The sequence below is a fragment of the Pungitius pungitius genome, chromosome 4, assembly GCF_949316345.1.
Source record: "Pungitius pungitius chromosome 4, fPunPun2.1, whole genome shotgun sequence".
Classification (NCBI taxonomy): domain Eukaryota; kingdom Metazoa; phylum Chordata; class Actinopteri; order Perciformes; family Gasterosteidae; genus Pungitius; species Pungitius pungitius.
Window position 1 is genome coordinate 12,657,274 of NC_084903.1, and position 12,575 is coordinate 12,669,848.

A 12,575-nucleotide genomic window follows, 5' to 3' on the forward strand; every position below is an offset into this window, starting at 1 on the left:
GAGGTTGTGAATACATGAATATGAAAGTGAGGGACAAAATATTTATAAAGTGAACTAATTGCCAGCTTTGGTAACAACCACCTGCATCTTTTGTTACTGACTAAACGGACAAATGTTTTTCATCAATATTCTATAGTTGTAAGAGAGGCTTAATTAGACAAAAAGAATACGAACAAAGAAATCAGAGGTCATTTTAATCCTTTGTATTTGCGCCTCCATGTCTGTTCACCTATTTCTAAGAGGAAAATGTTCTTATTCAGCAACCAAAAGAGCTTGGAAACGCAACTCAACAATTATCCGAGGGCAGCATCTTGACTCAGCCGAAGCAAAGATGCCGACCTGAACTGCAGGAGGCTCAACGGTGCAGTCCGTTTCGTCAGCAGACCATGAGACCGGGATGAATATTTCAGGGTAATCCAATCACTAAGATTGTTTCCTGTGGTGGGAACAATACAGAACATACACCCCTGAACACAGTATAGACCCTGTACCACAACTCCTTTTGGATAACCGTGTTCTTAAGGGATACAGTCACCCTGTAAAATATCTTCTAATTAGTGGCAAAGCATAGCTGTCTATTCCCTCAGACCGAGCCCCTCCCCCCCTCTTCGCTTACATAAGCTCACTCCCTCCTGCCAGATTTGTTTAAAATTTGGTTGTGTGAAGCCCAGAGTACAGGGCCAGCAGAGGAAGTGGTTGCTGCACAGCTAAAATATGAGAAAACAGGAAAGCGGAAGTTTGAGAAAGACAGGAGAGAAATCAATGCAGAGCGAGATGATCAGGTGGGTGAGAAGACTCAACGATTTCAATGTGCATGTTAACACAGAAAGAAGTTGAGTCTCTCTTCCAGACAACGGCTAGATTATGTTAACTCACCTCAGCGGCCACAAGTCAAACAAACAGCTGTCCGAAAGGCCAAAAAAATACACTTTTAGTGCACAAGGCGCTAAGAGATTGCTGATGCTGCTCATCCTGCAAGTCCTGGTCCAACTAAAGCCATCACCCACTAAGACACCACAGTCCCACACAGCCGATCATCTTAACCTGTCCACAGAGAGCACGCAAGTTACCTGAGCCCACCGCTAGCGCCGTGGCAAAACACACACTGCCGCTGATATCTCCGACTCGGGCCGTCTTTCTGCAGTCAAACTGCCACTTTCTGCTTTTCCCTGAGAAATATCCTCTTTCCTCGGGGCTTCTCCTTCCTTCTCCCGTCCCCTCTGTTCTCTGTCTTTTTTCAGCAGCAGCCTCTCTTTCACTCCTGGGAGCTTTGACCATTTAAGGAGAAGGGCTCTGTATGCGTCTTTGGGCTGCTGTGGGGTATTTGTGTGTGTGTGTGTGTGTGTTCTCGGGCTGCTGCTCCACTGATCATCCCTCAACAAAAGCTGAAAAAAAGTTTAAAAATGTTATTTTTTTCTGCAGTGTTTGTTTCTCTAATTGTAGTGTGGGAGCAGTGGGAGACTATTTTGTGTGTATTTATGTTCGAGAGCATGTTTGGGATAGATAGATAGATAGATTATGTCCTTCCAATCTATGTTTACTCTGCAGCCTAAGGGGAATTCATACATCCACTTATAACCCCTTAGAGTTAAATATTGTTTATCAGACTGCATTGTCAAACCTCAAACCATTTCTGCTGCATTTCAGTAGTGAGATTTTGGATTATCCTGAATTTTGTATGGAACAATATCACAACCAATGGAGACACATGTTTGAACGCACCTGATGTCCACATCAAGTTAAAGCATCACAGTTTAAATTAAGATCATCTGATAATGTTAGAATATATTCAATGTGGTTCATTGTTAAGATAAACTGGAGTAAATTATTATAATTATGAAGTTATTTAAGCATTGAGTTTGAGCTGTTTTACACAAATCTAGTGGTAGATTAGAGTAGTAGTAGTAGAGAGTAGTATTCCAATTAAAGTTAAAGGTCATAGGGTTGAGGTGTAGCTAGTTAATCCAGCGGTTCACAAAATAAATCTTGAAAGTCGTGAGACGATCAAAGACAGAGAATAAAAAAACGTTCAAATACATAAATCTGTTCCATTTCTGGAATTTTCCTCACATTTTTTCTTTTGCTCATCATTTATTAACTTTTGAGCCATAAATTATAGTTATCAAGCTCATAAACGTTGAAGGGAAATTTATCTTTGGTGAAACAGCTAACAGCTTTTCTGAAAAGTGAAAAGGTTGCTGAAAGAATTCATTGCTTTTTCCGCGAGGGACAAATAGATTGAGAACCTCTGGTTACAATTTGTATTTGATCTATTGTAGGAAATGTTTAGGTTTTATTTTAAAGTAAAACTTTATTTGTGAAAAGTTCTGCTCTTAACTTTATTTATATATATATATATATATCAACCTAACATTATAGCTTTTAAAACATTAGGATTTAAGCAAATACATGTTTATCATAATATATACTTCATAACAAGAGCTTACACACGGTTATATTGCTTTGATAGAACAATCTGTAATTGTTGTAATAAGGGCTGTTCATTAAAAAGTCCTTATGTCTGCTAACAGCTACATTATAGTGTGTTCTAAACTACTCTATAACTGTTAGATGTGAATGCAAAATAGTGAGACTATTTCTGTCGAAGGGGAAGTACTGTATCTACTATATTAAGGTATAAAGTAGTGTATATACTCAAATAGTACCTACATTTAGTTATTTCTCACCTCTACCAAAACCGTTTTGAATATGTATAATGTTATATCTACATTGCCATAACTGAAATAATAACTTTTAGAATATCTACTAGTTAAAAAACATGAAACACACAAAATCACACAATAGCCTAACTGCAGACAGGAAATAATATCATGTTTTTCTTCAGTAGAGCCAAATGCAGTCTTACCTTGCTGCAGCTGCCTCCTCCTGTTCCACCTGTTGGAGCCAGAGCACAGACAGTGAAAACAGTTCATTTGCATCCAACAGGAAAGCATGTGCAATGCAAATATCATCAGACGTCATAGAAAGGTCAGTGTGTGTGCGTGAGAAAAACAGAATGAGAAAAAACAAATGTGGAAGAAGTCAATTTAGTTTTCTGTCCTGTGAGGTTGAAGAAGGCGTCTTGATATTGATCTCGTCATTAGACGGTTAACTGCTGTTTCAGGAAGCACCTCTGCCCTGGTCCCCCTCTATAACTAGGGGCAACAATAACCTGGCAACCATTTTGAGTACATGAGGCGCCTGATCCGCTGGTTAGTAGCTCATGGTGCAAGTGAACACTGCTCTATTATCTGCTTTAGAGCTGAGCAGCGATATGACACATTAAAGGCAATTGTGTTAGGTAAATGTAATAAAATCAACTAATATAATTCAAATGTGACGGAATACATATTTGCTTTTATGTGTCTTATTTGATGTTGAAGTATTTTAACTGTGATAAAACTAATGCTCTTTTCGCAGACAGATTTTTCTTCATAAAACATAACACAAATCTTTGAGAACAAAACCTGCAGCAATGCTTGACAAGCTGAAGGTAATGAAGATGTACGGTCGAATTTTAGGAGTGTTTGGAAAGCCGCACATACCTTCAAACTTATGTTGTAATTAAACTTGATTTACACTTCTTACACTCCATTTGTTGGAGGCAGATTACTCCACTGTACCCTAGATGGCACCAAAGACACATCGCACCAGGACAGACAGACAGTTCTGACAGAAAGTTAAAAATATCAGCTAAAACATTAGAAAGCAATTAGCTACGGTTAGCATACGTGCTAAACAGATGCAAAAAATTGCAAAAAAACATTAGGAGCTCTTTTGTTAAAAAACTGAAAAGTTAGAGAGCACTTGTGTGTACATTACATATGAAGTTACGCCAACCTTTGCCTTAACGTAGCATAAAGACTGGAATCAGAGGGAAAAAGCGAGCCTGTCTGTGTGAATGTTGCATAATGTGCACGGATACTGTATCTGACCATTTATGTAAACATTTGCTCTGGCTTGCATTGGCCCGAGGACGTCCGGCCTCTTCTACTGATGGTTGTTAAGGCACACGAGGCATGTGCAACCCTTTGCATCAAGGACTTTCTTAAGTACAAAAACTAAAAATTGCAGAAAACCCTTTCTAGTATGAGGAAATTCCCTTGCTGAATTTTTTTTTTTTTGAGGAACGTTTTTGAAAGAAGGTGCCTAGCAGGTAAAGAAAGTGACTATTGACAATTTCAAAGTCTAAAAACCAATTTCAACTATTAAGATCATGACCTTAATAAATCCGTCTGCATTTTTAGTGAACAGGGAGATGTGTGTCCTCTGTTTGATCCGTATCACACTATGTTCTAATCACACCCACATGTTATGGGTCAAAACAAATGCAGAGGATTTGCTTAAAATACATCGTGTGACTGAACACCACTCACACATTACATTTCACCAGGAGAGTTTAGAGTACATGAGTTAAAGATACTCACCTACAGTGACTTTGGAAAGAGTGAGGCCAAATGTTTACCCATTGTGCAGTCTTTATGCTAAGCTAAGCTAAAACTATCACCGTAGCTTTATTATTAGCACAATCATGGCTGGTGTCAAACCCCGAAAGCAAACAAAATGATGAACTGTACATTAACTGGCAGTCCCAATATAGATTTAAATAGTTAAATGTTAAACACGGGGTACCTTGTGAGCTGCAAATCTTAGATTTCTTTATGTGAACATGCCCAAAGCACCTCAGAGCAATAGAGAGGTAAACGTTAAGTAAAATTCACAAAAACGTCTTGTAAAAAAAGAAATGTCGTAAAAGTCTTGTCAAGCAAAAATAGCATGTATCTAAAAATACTTCCCCTCGATGCTTTCACATAAAACATCCTTCTGACCTCTCATCGTCTTCTCCGCGGCCCCATTTGATGGATGACATACACACCTTATTTCCTCCTCTTACCAGCTGTTTCATGAAATGTAAATAACTGATGTGCCTATTTCCAGACATCCTTTGGGGTTACCATTAGAGAAGGAAGTAGCTTTAATTCATCTGTGTCTACCCCAGAAACAAGAAAGCACTACAAAGAAGCCATCATACCATTCATAGGCATCTGTGGAGGCGCATTAAATTCTGGGATGACGGGGGATGGAGGAAGACTTTCTTCTTCTGGCTCTGCATCGGCCTCAGCCGGAGAGCTTGTGGCGTCTGTTTCTGGACCAGCTGGCAGACTGGGACATGAGGACTTCAAGAAAGGACAGAAAGAGGAACAGTTTAATCACGGTCTTGCATTGGAGACGTTATAAGCAACACCAAAACATCTTTATGTTTTTGACTGTTGTAGAGCTGCTTTTTATTTATTGTGAAAATAACGTTTTTAATATTAAAACTAGATGAAATACTTTTATTATCAATATATATATTAATTTTGTGTATCCCCCACAAGAGACTCTGAATGGAGGAAATAAGAAAACTTCAATTCTATGCCTCATTATGTCTATCTTTTGAATATTGATTTAAAACATACATCTAACTAATACATAGTTTTACTTCCTCAGGTCATTACAAATCATACAAATAAATGACTTTGTTAAAACTAAGTGCATTTGCTAAGGTGCTGTAAATGAATTAAATTTTGGGGAAATTGTACTTTTAGTATTCTACAATACAGTAATGTATTGAAAATGAAACTGTCACATACAGCTTCCTCCTTCCTCTATTTAATTTCATAACCTAAATGTTGAACTTTTTATTTATTATGGTAGTTTTTTTTCACATGGGAGCGTCATAAATTATAAAAACATCTCTTAACATCAACATGACAATAATACATTTAAATGAAATGTTTTTAGAATTTGCAGGTGCTTTTCAAAAATGATCTTTCCTGCAGTGTAAGGTTGAACTAAATAAACAAATAAATCAACACATTCCTTTTTTAACAAGTGTGACCTATTCAAGTCAAGATCAGTAAATGTATTACATTACATTAACTGTTACTCAAAAAGCAAACCTGAGTTTCATCTTTTTCTGTGATCCTGACCTCCAGAAGACTCAGTTGTTCGTCGGTGATGGCTGCTCTTCCCAGAGCCTCCTCCACCCTCTCTGTGATGCTCTCCATCCTCACTGTCACCTGGCTCACCCTCTGCTCGTTCACTCTCACCAGCTCGGTGGCCTCCAGGGCCCTGTTGACCATCGCTTCCATCCTTCTGAGGTCCTCCACGAGGCCGTCTGTGGTCACCCGAAGCTGGCTTTGCTGCTGCTCTGATGCTCCAATTGTAATATCCGTGGCCACTGCTGCATCCCTCTGATCCTTCACATCCTTCTCCACAGCGCTGTCTGGTTCTTGTCTCTCAGTGTTGGTCCCCTTGTCGATAGGAATTCTGTTGTTTTTTCCCTCCGCGACACACTCCTGTGCAGATCTTAGAGAGGTTTGCAGGAGGCAAACCTGCTCCCTCATATCAGAAATTGTCTGCTCTGCTTGTTGGAGCTTAACTTGTGTTTCGAGGGTGTCCTGGCCCGACTCGGTGCCTTTTGGCCGGACGTTAGCCGCCTCCACACTGCGGGCTTTCCACCAGTTCACCACAGCCGCTTTCTTGGCCTCCTGGATCTGAGTCTGGCTCTGTTTTTTGTCCTTCTCCCAGGCTATCCACCGCTCCTCCACCTTCTCCCCTTTTTCCTCCCACGCAGACTTGTGCAGCTCCAGCTCCTGCAGCCTGAAACCACCACCGTATCTTTATAAACATCTCCTTTACACACTGTTATGTCTGTAGTTACCAAGGGGTACTAAAACTGCACTTATCCTCGATAGCGTTTAACCCAGAGAGTATAGCGCCTTCCTATACTTTGCGCAATAGAGATGGCAATAAATATACTGTCAAAACCAGACACCTGTTTTTATTAGACAGAGAAAGCTTCTCAGAACAGAGACTAACTTCAAACAAATCCAGTATGTGACCATAACAGGAGAAAGGGAGGTAAAAAACTCACATACACTTTGACAAGCTGCTGCTTGATGCTTGCTTGTTGCTGCTGGCGGTAAGGAAATGGTGTCTCCTGTGTTTCTACAGGAGCCGAGTCCTGCATGTGAGAGAAGACGCAACAAAAGACAGACGTACATGCACACATGTTCATGTTACTGCATTCAGTTATTATCGTCTTCCGTTGATTCTCTCCTCACCCTCTCATGATATTTATTGTGCAGAAGATGAGCTACTTCTGCAGACTTAATCCTGTGGATGATGCTCTGAATATCATCCTTGTATGAATGCGGGGGCGGGAGGCTCCTGTCGTCCAGACCTCTGTGATGCTGCCGCAGACAAAGAGAGCCGAGGAATAACTGTCAATGTGAGACGGAACATCAGCACCATTCATAAATAGCCTGTAGACAGCACGCACTTCCTACCTGCTGCATATCCTGCATCTCACTCTGCAGAGAGCGGTGGTTCGGAGAATCTCGACTGTAGAGAATCTGAGGACTGATACAGTGTCTGTCATACCTGTCAGGAATAAAAACAAAAACACTCAATCATTATATTTACTGCATTAAAAATAACTCTTTAAATAAACTTGTTAATTGGGCAAATCACACACAATATGATGAGGAAAGGCACACGTATAAATGATCAAATGAGTGGTATTAAGTTTCAGTTTCAGGGTCCTGATCTGTTGCATCACTGTGATGTGTCATCAATCACAGAGACATTTTTATTCATTTTTTGAATAGCAACTTTGTTTTTCATACATAGAGTCTGTCTGGAAAAAGAGTTTGTGCTTGTGTATGGTGGTAAAATATACTCTCAATAATAGTGGGTTTTTTTTCTTTTCTATAAAAATATAAAGGCTGGTGCTTCTTTAGGTGATTATGATCAAATAAATCAACAACTTTATTTATATGTCAACGAGTTTACAAAGTGCTTTGACAGACAAAGCAAAGCTAAAGAAAGGCAATAAAACAACCAAAAGCTCAACAGTGTGGCCCAAAAAAGACAAACTGAGGTTAGGGATAAAACCCTAATAAAAAAAAGTGCATTAGGTTAAACATAAAACCAATTGATACGATAGGAACAAACTAAAAAATAAAATATATTATTATAATGATTGAGTGAATTAAATAGATATCAACAATACATAAAGCAGTAACGCAACAACATCACATAAAGGCCACATAAAAGTTTAATGCAAAATTCCATCACTACAATTCAACTTGATGTTGCTCAGTCAAATTCAGGGAAATGGGTGAATAGTTCCGTAGAATCGGACGTACCTCAAAAGAACTTGGTGTGAATGTTCCTGTAACCTCATCATCTCGGACTGCAGTCCCTGCAACAACAGAATTTATTATAAGCACATGTGAGATTTTAAATACTTTGTAAATACTTGTGTGTGTTTCTGTTGTATGTGTATGAGGCTGACAGGTTTCCCCAATACATTCAACATACGTTTGCTCATGGATGTAACACTGCTGATACCAGTGTTTGCATCACATTGCATTTAAAATAAGTGTCTTTTTGTGATTCAACATGATGCAGAATACCTGCTATGTTGATACATCACTCAATTCTATGTCAACAAAACTTCTTTTAAATTGAAATTGTTGCTTTAAGAAAAAAGCTTACCTCAATTATGTTGTGATTCTCCACATGAGAGTTCTTCATCTTATCCATAAGAATGTCTTTCTATACAGAAACATTTGTAGTTGAAGGACAAAAATGCTGACCGACAATTATTCTCCCGATGAAAATAACCAGAAAAACCAACCTTTGTGATTTCTCGATCTCTCAGCGTCAACACAAGCAGGGTTTCCTCTAGTTCGGCCTGTGAACATTTCGGTGTTTAACTCTGAACTCATAAAGCAGAGACCAAAGTGTTTTACTCATCTGTTCCTACCATCAACTCAGCATTGACCTTCCGGAGTTTGTTGATGCTATCTTCTGAACACGAACTTTCAAAGCTGAGTTTTTCATTCTGTGAGACACAAAGAAAAGAACACTAACTTTAGGAAGTTTTCAAATGTTTTTATGCATCATCGAATTAGAAAACGAAGACACACAAAGACACCCGGTGTGTACGTCAGTGGAGCCCCGGAGGAGCAAGGGAACAGTTTTAAGTTCCTGGGAATCAGCATAACAAAACATTTGACATGGTCATCCCACATCCCCATCCTGGTTCAAAAAGCTCAGGAACAGCTGCGCTGTGAAAACGTATCAAAGCAGAACTCCCAAGGCAAGTTCTTGTCAACTTTTGCAAAGGAAACCATCTGTTGGAAAAGCTTAAAAAAAAGGTTTTGTCTTAGTCACACCGGGTTTTGCAGAAGATTTTTCTAATAGCATAGTCACTGGAAAATATGACCAACAAGCTTGAGATGTGCGATGCGCAGGACAAAGGTGCGCCGCATGACACAAAATTATTATTTTAGTATTTCTTTGATCTAAAATCAATAATAAATAATACAATTCCATATTGTGGAAGCTAGCATAACAGGACATAAGCACATGTATAGACTTACGTTAAAACTATATTACCTTGTCTTCAAGCCTCCTAATGTGAACCTTCAGGCATTCAACCTCCTTGCTCTGATGAAGATCAAATATTGCAAATAGTAAATAGTTGCCGTGGAAACTGATTTAACATACCGAAGGTGGCTTGGAGTCAGGGACGTACCAGTTGGTTGCAGCTGGCCTGAGTGCGGCTGGCTCTGTCCTGAGCCTCTTTGAACGCCCGGCGGGTCTCCTCCAGTTCTTCTGTCAGGGACCTGGCTCTCACTGCCGACCCCTGAGCGCTACACACACCAAAGAAACATCCACTCTCACTGCTGGGTTTTACCTCCACTCCAAAAAAAGAGGAAGAATCGTAAAGCCGACAAAATGCTTTAAATCATATTTTAAGCAGTGAGGATGAGAAAACAACCCAACGCATCCTCGTTCCAATATTATCTATTTTGTCTCTGTTCTGATTTTATTAAGAAAGTCAGCCTGTCCATCTCATGAACCCGTTTGATCATTTAATGCCAGTTATTCACTCTAGGTGCATCCGCATGTAACTATTTACGAGGGAGTGCTGTTATTTACTGCTTCCGTAAATATTTTCATGGGGCATCTGTCATTTCCTGTTATTCCTTTTGGCAGAACACACAAATAAAGTGACACGCACGTCAATGGTTCCTCTACGATTTTCATACAACAGTTGTATTTACGAGCTGATCCACAAAGTGTGGTGGTGATTTATATCATCCTCTCCACAGTTCCTACAGCAAGCTTGGACTGTGGATACAAGATGTATTGCATTTAATGTGCAATGGGAAGACAAAATACCAACAGAATTGTGGCCAATAGATGGATAGAATGGTTATGGTTATGGTTCATTTACTTATTGTATGTCGCCTTGGATAACAGCGTCAGCTAAATGTAATGTAATTGAAAAAGAACTACAAAACACAGTTTCATAAGCGTTCCCATTATCTTATTGATATAGTTTGTGGTAGTTAATGCATCTTTTACCTCGTACATGTTTTTAAAAAGCTGATTAAAAATCACAAATACACACATGTGACAATCTCTACAAAACATATTCTGATTTCTTTTATCCCACTACCTTGTGAAAGACTTCTCTGTGACTTTGCCTAGACGTACACTGTCATAAAGCGACACAGACACCTACTGGAGATCCACTGGGACTACAGCTTGATGATGACACAAATATTGCACCGTGGGCTGTTTATCGGCACTCAATGCCTTTAAGGTATCGAAGCAAAATAACCCAGTACTAAGTGGTATTGAGAATTCAGCCTCTGCACATGCAAACAACAGCAACAGGGCTTTTTTAGCCTGGGTGAATTAGATGGTGGTCTTTAATATCAGTGGACAACGCGGTCTCGCCCCCATGGATCTGGGGACACCATTCACAGAGGAAGCTGCTCTATGAGCCTTGTGCAGTGGGCCATTATTGGCCAATCAGATACACACACAGCATCAATGGAGAACTTGAATGGTATAAGGACCACTTTAAGGGTTAGGTAATGGTACTGTCATCAGCTTTTTTGAAACGACACCCAGCCCTAAATTGTAATTACAGTGAACACACTTTTCCCAGGAACGCATGAGAAACATCAGCCAATGTTCTCTTGGACAAGATAGCATTTATCTGCAGCGTTTATGTAGAGGATCTCATTATCACTCAAACAGCTTTTGTCAAAGTTGTAGAACATCTGTGGCGTCAGTTTAAGATGAGTCTTTATGGTGCTGGTTGTCCCTTTGGTACTGCACAACCCCCGAAAATGACAGAGTCTCTCATATGGGCTTTCTCTAATTTGCTGTGGTGTTGACGATTTGTCAACATACGTCGGTTAAGATGCACCATGTAATAATACATGTTGGGCAGGAATGCAGACATCTGGCTTACAAATATAAAGCAAAACACCATCAGCGTACAACTGTATTTTGTATCCCTGTATTGAATACAATCCCCTGCATGGTCTGTTCTTACTGCTTGTGCCAAAGTTACTCCATGAGAAATGTCATAAGGGTTCTGAATCTGTGTCTTTAGATCTATACAGATCATTGTGCCTTGTGATTCGTCGGCAATCATTTCATGAACCCTTTTCGATTCCTTTGTTGAGGTTCATTCAAATAATAGAAAAAGAAAGTAGTTAATTCCTCACCTGGCCAGTTTTGTTCGCAGCTCAGTGACCTCGAGAGTGAGCTGCAGGTTTACATCTTCACACTGTGCCACCGTCCTCATCAGACTGCTGTTCTGCTCACTCAGCTTGCGGTGAGCGTGCTTCAGGTCGGCTACTGTGCCCAAAAGATCTTTTCCATCACTAAAGCCAAAACAACAGTTAGTATGACAGCATACTGGTGGGGGGTAAACACATACTATGATAAAAATCGACAAAGAACCAACCAGGAACACTGGTGGCTTTGTGAGGAGGCAGCTTTTCTTTGACATGGGGAGGAAAGAAAAGGGAAAATAGGAAATTAAGTTTAGTGAATTGCCATCTCACATAATTTGGACATTTTGCAGAAGTGTGAACAAAATGGTGACAGCTTACTGTTTACAGGCACTCTGGAGGAGTCAGGCAAAGATACATGACTACTGTCCACGTTACAGCTGAAACAGACACAGAGTCATTAAATGAACATTTTCGAAATATATAATAATAAATGCAAACTCATTAACTGCTCTTTCCTTTTTACAAATAATGTACATGGTGCTGCGTGAATAAAAGTCGTTGAAGAAGCATAGAAATCATGTGAAAGTTATTTGAACATTTTCAATAATGTATTTAATTAAAAGAAATGTTTAATGCTGTCAAGGCAAAGATAATCCTTTATATGTTTAAGACCATGAAATGTTTTCCATGGAAGGTCTCCATTTTAAAATGAACCAGTAATTTAAGCTCATAAATAAATGCAGTGGTGTAAGGTAAAGTATTTTATCAACAGAGTTGTAAGTTTAGTCAGAAAAATGGTGCCTTAATGTTCATGCTTCTGGTTTCAGTAACCAATTTCAGATAATCACAAGGTTTTTCTTTTGAACTTTCTCTTTGGTTTAGTTGTTTGCTCTTTCTTTCCACTTTAAGCTGTTTGTTGAGAAAAGTACTAAAATAAACGTTTTTTCACATGACATTATGATCTAAATCATTTCA

The 12,575-nt window shown here is 39.3% G+C and overlaps 1 protein-coding gene across 1 annotated transcript in view; it reads right to left on the bottom strand.

Annotated features, from left to right (window-relative positions):
- Positions 1 to 12,575, bottom strand: part of mrvi1 (murine retrovirus integration site 1 homolog) — a 28,673-nt gene that overhangs the window by 14,799 nt on the left and 1,299 nt on the right. The window contains exons 6-20 of the mRNA XM_062561754.1: positions 11,979 to 12,037; positions 11,831 to 11,861; positions 11,589 to 11,747; positions 9,593 to 9,710; positions 9,454 to 9,504; positions 8,819 to 8,896; positions 8,690 to 8,746; positions 8,548 to 8,607; positions 8,196 to 8,251; positions 7,335 to 7,428; positions 7,110 to 7,238; positions 6,924 to 7,009; positions 5,943 to 6,645; positions 5,033 to 5,177; positions 2,867 to 2,895 (exon numbers count right to left, since the gene is read on the bottom strand). Coding sequence (XP_062417738.1) covers positions 2,867 to 2,895; positions 5,033 to 5,177; positions 5,943 to 6,645; positions 6,924 to 7,009; positions 7,110 to 7,238; positions 7,335 to 7,428; positions 8,196 to 8,251; positions 8,548 to 8,607; positions 8,690 to 8,746; positions 8,819 to 8,896; positions 9,454 to 9,504; positions 9,593 to 9,710; positions 11,589 to 11,747; positions 11,831 to 11,861; positions 11,979 to 12,037 — 1,855 coding nt within the window. The remainder of the gene's footprint in view (positions 1 to 2,866; positions 2,896 to 5,032; positions 5,178 to 5,942; positions 6,646 to 6,923; positions 7,010 to 7,109; positions 7,239 to 7,334; positions 7,429 to 8,195; positions 8,252 to 8,547; positions 8,608 to 8,689; positions 8,747 to 8,818; positions 8,897 to 9,453; positions 9,505 to 9,592; positions 9,711 to 11,588; positions 11,748 to 11,830; positions 11,862 to 11,978; positions 12,038 to 12,575) is intronic.